We start from the raw sequence: 13,798 nt of genomic DNA on the forward strand, positions 1-13,798 counted from the left end.
TTCAAAGTTTTCTAAGTTCAGTTTGACCCACTGACTCTAGCCAGTCAGGAAGTACCTATCAGAAACTTGCAATAATTCAATATTTGTAACATATCTGAGTCAAGGCCAATAACATGCAGTTTTCTCCACTGGCACATCTGAAATTTTTTGGGGTTTTTTTTTGTTTGTTTGTTTTTTTTTGGTTTTTAGGGCCGCACGCACATCATGTAGAGGTTCCCAGGCAGCTGCCAGCCTACACCACAGTCACAGCAACGCCAGATCCTAGCTGTGTCTGCAACCTACACCACAGCTCAAGGCAACGCTGGATCCTTAACCCACTGAGTGATGCCAGGGATCGAATCCCCGGATTCATCGGATTTGTTTCTGCTGTGCCTCGATGGGAACTCCCTTGGCATATCTGAATATTAAAATGCCACCTTTGACTAGGAAGAAATAGTGCTTAAGAGCCAGTGACTTATAAACTATACTCTTGGATCTCTAAAGGACTATAATGTTAGGAAATAATCCACATTCCTTTTTTATTGTTCCAATTACTACCAAATGTTTTGCTGCCAAAAGTAGGTATACTTGGCTTCTATCCACTCAAAGATAAGCTCAAGTCTTCCCTCACCTTTTGGCTTTCACCTATCCTCTTTTTGTTGAACTTTAGAGGAAACTTCTTAGGGGTAGCAACATGTCAAATTTAAATTTCTGCACTCTTCATTGTCTGATGTGAAAAATTCTAGGGAGCAGGAAAAGAGAGAAGGAAAGGATATGGATAATCCAGATTGGGTAGGCAACCAGAAGCTGATTACAGGATAATCTGAAGTTAATTCCCTGGCTTAAAATTTTTCAGGATCTCCCTTCCCTTTTCTAAGTACTATATTCAAAGATAAAATGCTTTGAGGTGACTCTGTGGCACAATGGATAGTGCATGGGACTTCTAGCGACCAAAGATAAAATGCTTTGAAAGCTAGGTTGAAAATAATCACTTTTGTAAAGTCAAATTATTTAGGGATCTGTCTGAAACAGTGTGGATAAAGCCTCCCCAAGATCAGAAACAGAGTTTTAATTCTGGACCCTATTTTATTGTTCCAGGTTTACTTGAGCTTAAAGGAAGAAAAAAAAAATGTCTCCACTTCTGAGAAGCATCTTTGATATCACAAAAACTTTCAATCAATATGCCTCACATGATTGTGATGGGGCAGCACTAAGCAAGAAAGACCTGAAGAACCTCCTTGAGAGGGAATTTGGAGATGTCCTTCGGGTAAGAAATAACAAGAAAAGGAAATTTCTCTATTGATTTAAAGTTACCTGTAAGTCAACTGTAAACTTTAATTAAGAAATAAAGCTATGAAATTTCTTCTCAGGAGAGACCAGAGCAAGAAATGGTGACTTCATATTCATTTTATGCCATGATACCTCTATACCACATCTTCCATGCATTTCAGAGTCTGAAGGTACTTAATTGGCATTGCAGTCTGAGTACTAAAGAAGTTGTTAACATTTCATGTACTTGATGGCAATGTCAATGTAAATGAACTGTTCAAGGGAAGTTATCACCAAAGATATCAAATCAAACTAAGGCACTTAAATTTACTTCTAAATTTCAATAATTAAAATCACCCTCTTCTCTAGTAAAATGATGTTTCCACAAATGTTTTGTTCTGTTTTGAAAAGTGGGATAAAAATAAAATCGGGGTACTGGCTATTTCAGACAGAAATTGCTGCTGCAAATCTTCATAAATTTCCACTGAATTTCTCTCTCAGAGGATGAGTTCATTCTTATCCATCCATCTAGGAATAACTTGTGTTCTTTTTCTCAGCATTAAATTACAAGATGCAAAACTTTCCAACCAAAGTGTTCCTTAAACTTATACGTTCACACTTTACATAAGGACAAGATTCCATACACACGACGAATTTTTCTAATAGCTCTTAACGCCTTTTGAGTACCAGTATATCATAAACATTTGTGTGTGTGTGTGTGAAGTTTACTACCTGTAAATAGCAAATTATAAAAGTTTTGTTTTCGTTCTTTTTCATAGAGACCACACGACCCTGAATCAGTAGATCTGATCCTGGAACTTCTGGATCGCGACTGTAACGGGTTTGTCGATTTCAATGAGTTCCTCCTATTCGTTTTCAAGGTGGCTCAAGCTTGTTATTACGCTCTCAGCCAGGCCTCTGGGCTAAACGAAAACGGAGCCAAGTGTGAGGGAAAGGGTATCCGGTTACAGGATCGCAGGAGGGAAGAGCAACGGAGATTCGAGCCCCGGGACAGACAATTGGAAGAAGAGCGTAGGCTGAAGAGGCAGGAACTGGAGGAGGAGTTCGCTGAGGAAGAGGAGCAGAAAGAGAACCAAGAGAGACGTGAGCAGAGGCTGCAAAGACGAGAACGAGAAGAGCGTGGTGAGGAGGAAGAGCGGCAGCATAGGCGCAAGAGTCGGGAGCCCGAGAAGTTTCTTGACCAAGAGCAAAGGCAAGAGAGGCAAGAGCAGCGGGAGCTACAGCGCCAACAGGAGGACCAGCAACAGTGGCAAAGACGAGAGCAGCGAGATAGTCAGGAAGAAGAGCAGTTGCAAAGGCGGGGGAGCCAAGGGCTGAAGAGAGAGCGCTTGGAGGAAGAGCAGCAGCTGCAGCGGCAGAGGAGCGGGCGCGAGGAGCTGCGTTCAGAGCAGGAAAGGCGAGAGCAGCAGGAGCGGCGTGAGCTTCAAGAACTGAGGGAGCTGCGGCGCGAGTACCAGGAGAGGAGCGGGGAGGGGCTGCGATGCGAGCAGCAGGAGAGGTGCGTGGAGCGGCTGCAGGAGAGGCAGAAGCAGGAGCTGAGGCGCGAGCAGCAGGAAACGCCGGAGCACGAAGAGGCCGATGAGCGGAGCGAGAGCCGCACCCAGAGATGGCAGCTAGAAAGCGCAGCCGACGCCCGTCAGAGCAAAGTCTACTCCAGGCCCCGCAGGCAAGAGCAACAGAGGCACTACCAGGAACAAGAGGAAGAGAGGAGGTGGCGCCAGGATCGTGAGCAGCGGCTGAGCCAGAAGGAGCAGGAGCTCCTGCAGGAGGAGGAAGAGCAGCGCCGAGACTTCAAATGGCAGTGGCAGGCGGAGGAAGAGAGCAAGAGGCGCCACCAGAAGCTATCGGCCAAGCAGCCCCCTTTGCAGGAGCAGAGAAACAGGCAACTGAGGGCAGAGCGGCACCAGGAGCCTGACAGAAGGTTCCGCGAAGAGGAACAGCTCCGTCAGGAAAGGGATGAAGAACAGCGGCTTGGCCGCCAGGAGCGCGACAGAAGGTCCCGCGAAGGGGAACAGCTCCGTCAGGAAAGGGATGAAGAACAGCGGCTTGGCCGCCAGGAGCGCGACAGAAGGTTCCGCGAAGAGGAACAGCTCCGTCAGGAAAGGGAAGAACAGCGACTTGGCCGCCAGGAGCGCGACAGAAAGTTCCAGGAGGAGGCACAGATCCGCCAAGTAAGGGATGAACAGCTGCTGCGACGCCAGGAGCTCGACGGCAAGTATGAGGAGGAACAGCTCCGTCAGGAAAGGGATGAAGAACAGCGGCTTGGCCGCCAGGAGCGCGACAGAAAGTTCCGCGAAGAGGAACAGCTCCGTCAGGAAAGGGAAGAACAGCGACTTGGCCGCCAGGAGCGCGACAGAAAGTTCCGCGAAGAGGAACAGCTCCGTCAGGAAAGGGATGAACAGCGACTTGGCCGCCAGGAGCGCGACAGAAGGTTCCGCGAAGAGGAACAGCTCCGTCAGGAAAGGGATGAAGAACAGCGACTTGGCCGCCAGGAGCGCGACAGAAAGTTCCGCGAAGAGGAACAGCTCCGTCAGGAAAGGGAAGAACAGCGACTTGGCCGCCAGGAGCGCGACAGAAAGTTCCGCGAAGAGGAACAGCTCCGTCAGGAAAGGGATGAAGAACAGCGACTTGGCCGCCAGGAGCGCGACAGAAAGTTCCGCGAAGAGGAACAGCTCCGTCAGGAAAGGGAAGAACAGCGACTTGGCCGCCAGGAGCGCGACAGAAGGTTCCGCGAAGAGGAACAGCTCCGTCAGGAAAGGGATGAAGAACAGCGACTTGGCCGCCAGGAGCGCGACAGAAAGTTCCGCGAAGAGGAACAGCTCCGTCAGGAAAGGGAAGAACAGCTGCTGCGCCGCCAGGAGCGCGACAGAAAGTTCCGCGAAGAGGAACAGCTCCGTCAGGAAAGGGAAGAACAGCGACTTGGCCGCCAGGAGCGCGACAGAAAGTTCCAGGAGGAGGCACAGATCCGCCAAGTAAGGGATGAACAGCTGCTGCGACGCCAGGAGCTCGACGGCAAGTATGAGGAGGAACAGCTCCGTCAGGAAAGGGATGAACAGCGACTTGGCCGCCAGGAGCGCGACAGAAGGTTCCGCGAAGAGGAACAGCTCCGTCAGGAAAGGGAAGAACAGCGACTTGGCCGCCAGGAGCGCGACAGAAAGTTCCGCGAAGAGGAACAGCTCCGTCAGGAAAGGGATGAACAGCGACTTGGCCGCCAGGAGCGCGACAGAAGGTTCCGCGAAGAGGAACAGCTCCGTCAGGAAAGGGATGAACAGCGACTTGGCCGCCAGGAGCGCGACAGAAAGTTCCGCGAAGAGGAACAGCTCCGTCAGGAAAGGGATGAAGAACAACGACTTGGCCGCCAGGAGCGCGACAGAAAGTTCCGCGAAGAGGAACAGCTCCGTCAGGAAAGGGAAGAACAGCGACTTGGCCGCCAGGAGCGCGACAGAAAGTTCCGCGAAGAGGAACAGCTCCGTCAGGAAAGGGATGAAGAGCAGTTGCGCCGCCAGGAGCGCGACAGAAGGTTCCGCGAAGAGGAACAGCTCCGTCAGGAAAGGGATGAACAGCGACTTGGCCGCCAGGAGCGCGACAGAAGGTTCCGCGAAGAGGAACAGCTCCGTCAGGAAAGGGATGAACAGCGACTTGGCCGCCAGGAGCGCGACAGAAAGTTTCAGGAGGAGGAACAGATCCGCCAAGTAAGGGATGAACAGCTGCTGCGCCGCCAGGAGCCTGACAGAAAGTTCCGCGAAGAGGAACAGCTCCGTCAGGAAAGGGAAGAACAGCGACTTGGCCGCCAGGAGCGCGACAGAAGGTTCCGCGAAGAGGAACAGCTCCGTCAGGAAAGGGATGAACAGCGACTTGGCCGCCAGGAGCGCTTCAGAAAGTTTCAGGAGGAGGAACAGATCCGCCAAGTAAGGGATGAACAGCTGCTGCGACGCCAGGAGCGCGATAGAAAGTTCCGCGAAGAGGAACAGCTCCGTCAGGAAAGGGAAGAACAGCGACTTGGCCGCCAGGAGCGCGACAGAAAGTTCCGCGAAGAGGAACAGCTCCGTCAGGAAAGGGATGAAGAACAACGACTTGGCCGCCAGGAGCGCGACAGAAAGTTCCGCGAAGAGGAACAGCTCGGTCAGGAAAGGGATGAAGAACAGCGGCTTGGCCGCCAGGAGCGCGACAGAAGGTCCCGCGAAGAGGAACAGCTCCGTCAGGAAAGGGATGAAGAACAGCGGCTTGGCCGCCAGGAGCGCGACAGAAAGTTCCGCGAAGAGGAACAGCTCCGTCAGGAAAGGGATGAAGAACAACGACTTGGCCGCCAGGAGCGCGACAGAAAGTTCCGCGAAGAGGAACAGCTCCGTCAGGAAAGGGATGAACAGCGGCTTGGCCGCCAGGAGCGCGACAGAAAGTTCCAGGAGGAGGCACAGATCCGCCAAGTAAGGGATGAACAGCTGCTGCGCCGCCAGGAGGGCGACAGAAAGGTCCTCGAAGAGGAACAGCTCCGTCAGGAAAGGGAAGAACAGCGACTTGGCCGCCAGGAGCGCGACAGAAGGTTCCGCGAAGAGGAACAGCTCCGTCAGGAAAGGGAAGAACAGCGACTTGGCCGCCAGGAGCGCGACAGAAAGTTCCAGGAGGAGGCACAGATCCGCCAAGTAAGGGATGAACAGCTGCTGCGCCGCCAGGAGCGCGACAGAAAGTTCCGCGAAGAGGAACAGCTCCGTCAGGAAAGGGAAGAACAGCGACTTGGCCGCCAGGAGCGCGACAGAAGGTCCCGCGAAGGGGAACAGCTCCGTCAGGAAAGGGATGAAGAACAGCGGCTTGGCCGCCAGGAGCGCGACAGAAGGTCCCGCGAAGGGGAACAGCTCCGTCAGGAAAGAGATGAAGAGCAGTTGCGCCGCCAGGAGCGCGACAGAAGGTTCCGCGAAGAGGAACAGCTCCGTCAGGAAAGGGATGAAGAACAACGACTTGGCCGCCAGGAGCGCGACAGAAGGTTCCGCGAAGAGGAACAGCTCCGTCAGGAAAGGGAAGAACAGCGGCTTGGCCGCCAGGAGGGCGACAGAAGGTTCCGCGAAGAGGAACAGCTCCGTCAGGAAAGGGAAGAACAGGTGCGTCACCAGGAACAGAGTGCCTTCTCCTGGGAGGAACAACTGAGGCGCGCAGAGCAAGAAGAGGAACAGAGAGGTCAAAGGCAGAGAGACAGGAAGTTCCTAGAGGAAGAGCAGAGCCTCCAGCAGGAAGGAGAGGAAAAAAAGCGCCGCGTCCAGGAGCAGGACAGGAAGTTTAGCCAACAAGAAAAGCTGCTGCAGCGTGAGGAACGGGAAGAACTGAAGCGCCGGCTGGAGCGAGATCAGCAGTATAGCGCAGAGGAGCAGTTTGCTGGGGAGAAGAGGCGTCGTCAGGAAAAAGGATTGCGTCAAGAAGAGCAGAGACTCCTGGAGAGAGAGGAGCAGAGGCGTCGTCAAGAGCGCGACCTGCAGCAGAGCCGCGACCAGGTCTGGGAGGAAGACAAGGGGCGTCGACAGGTTCTGGAACCTGGCAAGGGTCAGTTTGCCAGTGCTCCAGTGCGCTCCAGCCCGCTCTACGAGTACATCCAAGAGCAGAGATCTCAATACCGCCCTTAAGAGATGCTGCCTAATCCTGACACCTACCAAAGCTTTGAACAAAGGAAAATTAGAAACACGGAGTATCAGATGACTCAAATGTTTCTGGTTGTGGGGAAACTCTCTGATGTTAGACAATCTCTTTTTTCCAAAATCTTAAACTACAGTCATGTGCTTTGTACTTCTGCCTTTTAGTCTTCCTTAAGTAGTTCTTTACAGCAGGATGTTTTTGCTCTTTGGTGTGGATGTGGTGTGCATTTTCAAAAATATGTAAGCCATTTAATTTAAGGAGTTTTGTTTGGGGAACACGTTCATTTATTGCTGTCAAAAATAACAAAAATATTGTGTTGCTTTGAGAGTTAAAAGAATTGAGTCTATTTAAAAAAAATTTTTGATGCATCTTGGAGAGTTCAGATATTTTTAATGTTTAAGTTGGTATTTCTTTTGGGGCCTAAATTATCTTAAATAGTTACCTCCAAGTAGCCTCTCACTTTTTGTAGCATAATTAGCACAGATTCTGTGAGAAGACTGAATTTTTACAACCCTTAAATAGTGCAGGTGGACTGGTTTCTCCAGAAAAATTCCCTGTGAAATCAGTCCATAACTGGAAGAAATATCTGTTAAGAATAAGGTTTAGCTTGAAGACTTCGAATTAGATTTATTTTACACTTAACACCATAAACATTTAAAATCTCATGAAGCAAAAGCAAGGTGTTTCTCAAACAACTCCAGAGCTCAAATTAAAAAAAAAAAAAAAAAGTGTCTGCTGTAGTCTGTAGTGCTCAGTTCCTTTCCCCCAGTCTTTGATGAGCTTGAGAATATTACTGCCTTTGTTAATTTTAGCTAAGAGGGGTCACTCAGGATCCTATAAATATCTGTGTTGCTCTAAGGCCAACAAGAGATTACAGAGCTTTTGGGGAAGGGAAAGAGGAAATTTTGTGGATAGACAAGTTCATAGAGGCCCTTTGGCAAGACCCATCAGCCCACAATCCTTTGAAGCCTACTGATACTACCTTTGAGACATACTGGTTGAACTAATTGGACTGTGTAAAAAATTAATAATAAATGTTTGGCAAACAATTATTTTTGTCTGTTTTAACTGCATCAAATCATAACTTAGGATCTAATGGTCTGGGAACTCTCAGAAGTTTCTAGTCACTTAAGGGTCTTTGGTTACTATTATCTATATCTAAATATGAAAAAGAGGGGAGGAAGCAACTATTTTCTCCAACCATTTTCCCTGTTGGGGCAAACCCTATTCTATTTCCATCCCCAAGTTAGGATTCTCTTTCCAAGTGTTTTTAGTCTTCACCCTACAGCTTTCTTTGCCCTTTCTTGCAGTTACTCACTGCTAATGAGAAATTATGGTGCTCCTGGTGTTTAATAATTCGTTTTGAGAATACAGCAGCTTCTTGGACTCTGAGGTCTAATGATCCAGTAAGAGAAAATGACCTGAAATTCAGCTCAGCATTATAGAGATTTAGATGACCTGCCAATATAAGCAACATAATCCATGAGGTGATTTAGAAGCTTAATAATAATCAGGCTATTCTTATAATAATAATCAATTATCGTCTAATGATCCAAACATCTCTGTGCTACCTTCTAGAATCTATATTTAGCATTCACACCTTGGCAACAAGATCCTGATCCAGAGTAGCATCATTTCTGACTGTGAGAGTCATGGTTGAGAAGATTTCCTAAGTTACAAATATGCAACATTTTGGTCTATGATAGAGACAAGAAAGCTAAGCGTATACCTTCTGAGTATCATTCTGATAGAGTAAGATGGCATTTTCTTCAAGGAACACAAGCCTCATGTGCGCATACACGTGTTCTCTCTCTCTTTCCCTCTCTCTCTTCCTTTAACACAAATAGTAGATGCCCACCAAAGACAAAACCTGGGAAACTCCTGATATTACCTTGGTACCTTGTCTCTTTCAAATGATTTCTGACTGCAAATGTACTTTTCTCTTAAGGTAAGTATATGCTTTTATTTACTAAGAATCTTCGAAGAAACCCTGGAAAGTGTCACTGGCTTTCCCCAGGATCCTCTCAATGGGCACTCATACCAGAGCCTCCTAATAAATGCCAGCCCCAGGATACTCCTGAAATATACACTCAGCATTTAAGCTACAATTCAACAATAATAGTTAAGATAAAAATAAAACCTTTGATTTTTCTTGTAGCACTTTACAAGGTGAAGAGTGAGCCAATTTACAAAGAAGAAAGTATTTTTTCATCATAGTTATAATAACATGGAGTTTTTTTGTTTTTTTTTTAAAGTCAGCCATCCCATGCCCTTTGACTCTTCTTTTAGCATGCTGGCAGTAGAACATGCTGGCAGGCCAACTCTCCTGTTCCTCCTTGATAATGTACGTTCAGGGGCAGAATCTTGAAGCTTTTGGGCAACTGGCTGCTTGATTATAAACTGGAAGCTCTATTAACATCACCTTAGCTGCTGCTGTGGAATGGGGTTGAGGGTTTAATATGCCCAATGATGGAAAAGCTGGTATCAGTGTGTTATGAATTATGGCCCCACTAAAGGTTCATATGTTGAAGTCCTAACCTTCAATGTCTTAGAATATAACCATTTTTTAGAGATATAGTACTTAAATGGGTAATCAAATTAAAATGAGGTCATTAGGTGGGACCTAATTAATATGAATGGTGTCCTTACAAGAAGAAATATGGACATAGACAGGATAGAGGGAAGATGATGTGAAAAGAAGAGAAGAAGATGGCCATCTATAAGTCAAGAATGGAGGCCTGGAACGTATCCTTCCCTCATGGCTCTCAGAAGAAATCAACCTTAACAATACCTTGACTTTTGACTTCTAGCCTTCATATCTTTGAGAAAGGAAACTTCTGTTGGTTAATTCACCCAGTCTTTGGCACTTTTTTATAACAGCCCTAGAAAACTAATATTACCACCGAAGGTGAGGTTGTATTTCTGTGGAAATCTATCTGCATTGTGATGATTTTTATCCTTTGACATTGTACAGGCACAAGCAGGTCCTGGTTGCTCAAAGACATTTGTTTTTTAATTGACTCTCCCATAGTTTCTATGGTGCAGTGGAATGATTGCTACAAGGAATCAAAAACCTATGGTTAATTCATTTATTTATCAAATATTTGTTGAGTATCTCCAATATGCCAGGCATCCAAAGCAATAAGAATATAGTGGTGAAGTAGTCATTCTGGCTTGTTTCTTCACTTTGCTATCTGTGTGTCCTCTTGCAAGCCACTTAAAGCTTTCTGGGCCTCCACTGTTTCATATTTCAAACTATGACACTAGAATAACTATCATCAAGTTTACTTCCAGGACTAAAAAACTTACTTACATTTGGCTTGTTGAGCTGAAAATCTCAAAGTAACTCAAATAATCCCTCACCCCAAACTTCTACCTTTAGCTAACAGAAATCAAGGAAAAGAATCAGCCATGAAGGTGATCATCAGACCTAGTTCCAGCTTCAATGATCTTTCTTTCTAACTAGTCAAACCTGAACTTCTCTCATTTGTCTCCTGGATTTCTCCGGAGCACGTCCTTATCATCCCAGATTTATTCAATGAGGGAGAAGACTCTAAACCTACCCAATTTTATGTGACCCTAATACTACCAAAAATTATTGCCCACGTGATTTATGAAAGTCACATATGAATCTACTTAATCCCATTCTTTTCTGAAAAAACAAGGTCCTGGAACTTGGTTCCACTCAAACTAAAAGTCAGTGACCATTAGTTAAATACAAACCCATCTCTGTTCCATATTCTGTACTAATTACACATTACTAGTATTTTCATTCAGTCTTGGTAATTATGAATTTGTTCAGCAAATGTACTGGGACTATAATCTGTTGCAGATTATGATCTATGTAACAGGTAATAAGCACATGTTTCCCTTGTTAGGGAAGAACTGACAGTCACATGCAATAATCTGGAACTAACTCAAAAGGCAGATTTCTGAGTAGGCTATCACTTTTTAAACCCTCAAGACATTTGTTGCAAGCACTCAAATTACAAAAACTTTTTTTTGGGCTGCACCCACAGCATGAAGAATTTCCCCGGCTAGGGATCGAACCTGTACCACAGCAGAAACACTGAGCCACAGCAGTGACAATGATGGGTCCTTAACCTGCTACACCACCAGGGAACTTCTACAAAAACCTTTTAAAGTCTTATTTCTATTTGTCATCACTCCCCTTTTTTAAAAAATTGGCATTTTCTGCAAGATAAAGTCAAAGGTCTTCAGTTTGGAATTTAAGGCTCTCCACATTCTAGAGACAATCCACCTTTTATACTCTGGCTCCTGCAGCCAAACATGTGTTAGAACCAGATTAGTCTATCTGTTGTTACTAGGAATCCTATTACTGCCTTTACTTCAAAGACTTATTAGCATAATTTTATCCATTTGGAATGTCTCTTTCCTTTCCGTCTACCTAGATAATTTCTACTCTGTTTAAAAAACCCAGGTTTATTCCCACCTGTTAACTAAATCTTTTCTAATATCCCTAACATATGATCTCTTTCTGGGGCCCAGCCCCATTCACAGCTTGTGGGCACCAGTACTGGGGCCCCTCTAGGCTCACTCACTAATAAGCCAGCACTAGCTTTGGAACACCCCAACCTTACACCAGCCACTCAGGAACCAGCCCCACTTACCGGCAGACTGACACTAGATCTGGGAACCCTGGCCCCACAACCACCCACTCCAGAATCTGGCTCTGCCAACCAGGGGGCTCCATAGCCAGTTGCCTCATGACACAACCCCTCCAACAATCTTCTGGCAGCCTCCTCACAAAGCAGGGCCTGGTAACCAACCAGACTACAGGCCACCCACACCTACAAGACCACCCACAGTAGGTAGCCTGCCACAACAAAAGGACCTGTACAGACCACATAGGGGCATATAGCTCTGGTAACCAGTGGGGAATTCGATGCTGGGATTCATAGGATGACTCCCACAAAAGGCCACTTCTCCAACATCAAAAAATGTAACTGACCTACCAAATACACAGAAGTTAAAAACAGCAAATTAGGGGAGTTCCTGTTGTGGCTCAGTGGGTTGAGAACCTGACATAGTATCCATCAGTGGATTAAGGATCTGGTGTTGCCACAAGCTGCTGTGCAGGTCACAGATGCAGCTTGGATCCAGTGTTGCTGTGGCTGTGGCAGAGACCTGCAGTTGCAGCTCTGATTCAACCCCTAGCCCTGGAACTTCCATATGCTGCAGGTGCCGCAGTAAAAAGAAAAAAAAAACCCAGCAAATTAGGCAAAGTGAAGCAACAAAAGAATATGTTACCAATGAAGAAATAAGATAAAACTTCAAGAATTAAGTGGAGATAAAGATTTCAAGGTAATGATCATAAAGGTGTTCGAAGAGCTTGATAGAAGACTGGATAAACACAGTGAGAAGTCAAAAGTTTTTAACAAAGAGTTAGAAAATAGAAAATATAAAGAAGAACCAAACAGAGATGAATCCAATAACTGAAATTTTTAAAAAGTACACTAGAAGGAATTGACAGTAGATTAAATGATAACAGAGGAATAGGATCTGTGAACTGGAAGGCAAAGTACTGGAAATTACTGAAGCTGAACAGAAAAAAGAATAAAAATAAATGAGAACACTTTAAGGGACCTCAGGGACAATATCAAGCATACTAACATTCACATATAGGTATCCTAGAAGGAAGAAAAAGAGAAAAAGGGGCAGACAAATTCTTTGATAATAGCTGAAAACACTCCTAACCTTAGAAAGGAAATAGACATTCAGGTTCAGGAAGCAACAGAGAGTCCCAAATAGGATCAACCCAGAGAGAACCACACCAAAACACACTGTTATTAAAATGGGAAAAACTAAAGATAAAGAGATTAGTAAAGGCAGTGGAGTTTCCATCGTGGCACAGTAGTTAACGAATCTGACTAGGAACCATGAGGTTGCGGGTTCGATCCCTGGCCTTGCTCAGGGGGTTAAGAATCTGGCGTTGCCGTGAGTTGTGGTGTAGGTTGCAGACGCGGCTCGGATCCCGTGTAGCTGTGGCTCTGGCGTAGGCCGGTGGCTACAGCTGCGATTCGACCCCTAGCCTGGGAACCTCCATATGCCGTGGAAGCTGCCCTAGAAAAGGCAAAAAGACCAAAAAAAAAAAAAAAAAAAAAAAGGCAGCAATGGAAAAGTAACAAGATCCATATAAGAGAATTCCCATAAGGCTATCAGCTGATTTTTCAGCAGCAACTGCACCAGAAAGGAGTGGCATGACATAGTTAAAATGTTGAAAAGGAAAAAAACCTATAACTAAGAATACTCTACCCAGCAAAGCTCTTCTGCCATCCTTGGAGTCACTATCCACCTAGAGTATTATTAACAGTCTTGAGTAAACACTGCAAAAATAGGTATGCCTGTAAAAGGATTAGAGAGCCAGCCCTTACATTGTTCAGAGACAATGCAAGATCCAACCCTGACTTTCTAAATAGAAACAATAACCTAAAACCATACTCATTTAGAGTTGGAAGAGTTCTGTGTCCTTCACGGTAAGCCACTCCAGCCTCACCTCCTATAAGCTAATAACCAAAAGATCATTATTCTGCCTCTATTTAAATAGTTCTAGTGACAGGAATCTCATTACTTCAGAGGCAGTCTATACCATTGTCAGACAATGCGGGGAGCCAAGAAAATGCAAGGACTCAAAAAAAAGACCTTGCCTGATGGCAGAAAAACCTGAAGGCAAGTTCCTAACCAAGGAAGGGAGCTCACCTGAACGGTACATGCCGAAGGTGGGCCTCTGGACAGGATAAAAGCCTGCCTGAACGGTACCTGCCGAAGGTGGGATTCTGGTCAGGAAAAAAGCCTGCCTACACGGTACAAGCCGAGGGCAGGCCTCAGGTTACACAGCTCTCATTTTGATGTTGATGGGAAAGAATTGGGGCTTTCCTGGGAAAACAAT

At 46.2% G+C, this 13,798-nt stretch overlaps 1 protein-coding gene across 1 annotated transcript; it reads left to right on the forward strand.

Annotated features, from left to right (window-relative positions):
* Nucleotides 1-1,108: 1,108 nt before the first annotated feature.
* On the forward strand, nucleotides 1,109-7,923 carry TCHH (trichohyalin). Its single transcript, XM_021089814.2, has 2 exons — nucleotides 1,109-1,246; nucleotides 2,028-7,923. Exons 1-2 carry the CDS (start codon nucleotides 1,109-1,111, stop codon nucleotides 6,876-6,878), a joined length of 4,989 nt encoding a protein of 1,662 aa, XP_020945473.1. The 3' UTR covers nucleotides 6,879-7,923.
* Nucleotides 7,924-13,798: the final 5,875 nt, after the last annotated feature.

This window comes from Sus scrofa, chromosome 4, assembly GCF_054392235.1.
Source record: "Sus scrofa isolate SSC_HxYL_T2T_F1_AM1 chromosome 4, Sscrofa_HxYL_maternal_Yorkshire_Landrace_v2.0, whole genome shotgun sequence".
NCBI lineage: Eukaryota > Metazoa > Chordata > Mammalia > Artiodactyla > Suidae > Sus > Sus scrofa.

What these genes read in the sequence shown, in the direction of transcription:
- TCHH (XM_021089814.2), top strand. Translation starts at nt 1,109, where the DNA reads ATGTCTCCACTTCTGAGAAGCATCTTTGATATCACAAAAACTTTCAAT. An exon ending in AATTTGGAGATGTCCTTCGG is followed by an intron (nt 1,247 to 2,027) that starts GTAAGAAATAAC and finishes TCTTTTTCATAG; the next exon opens with AGACCACACGACCCTGAATC.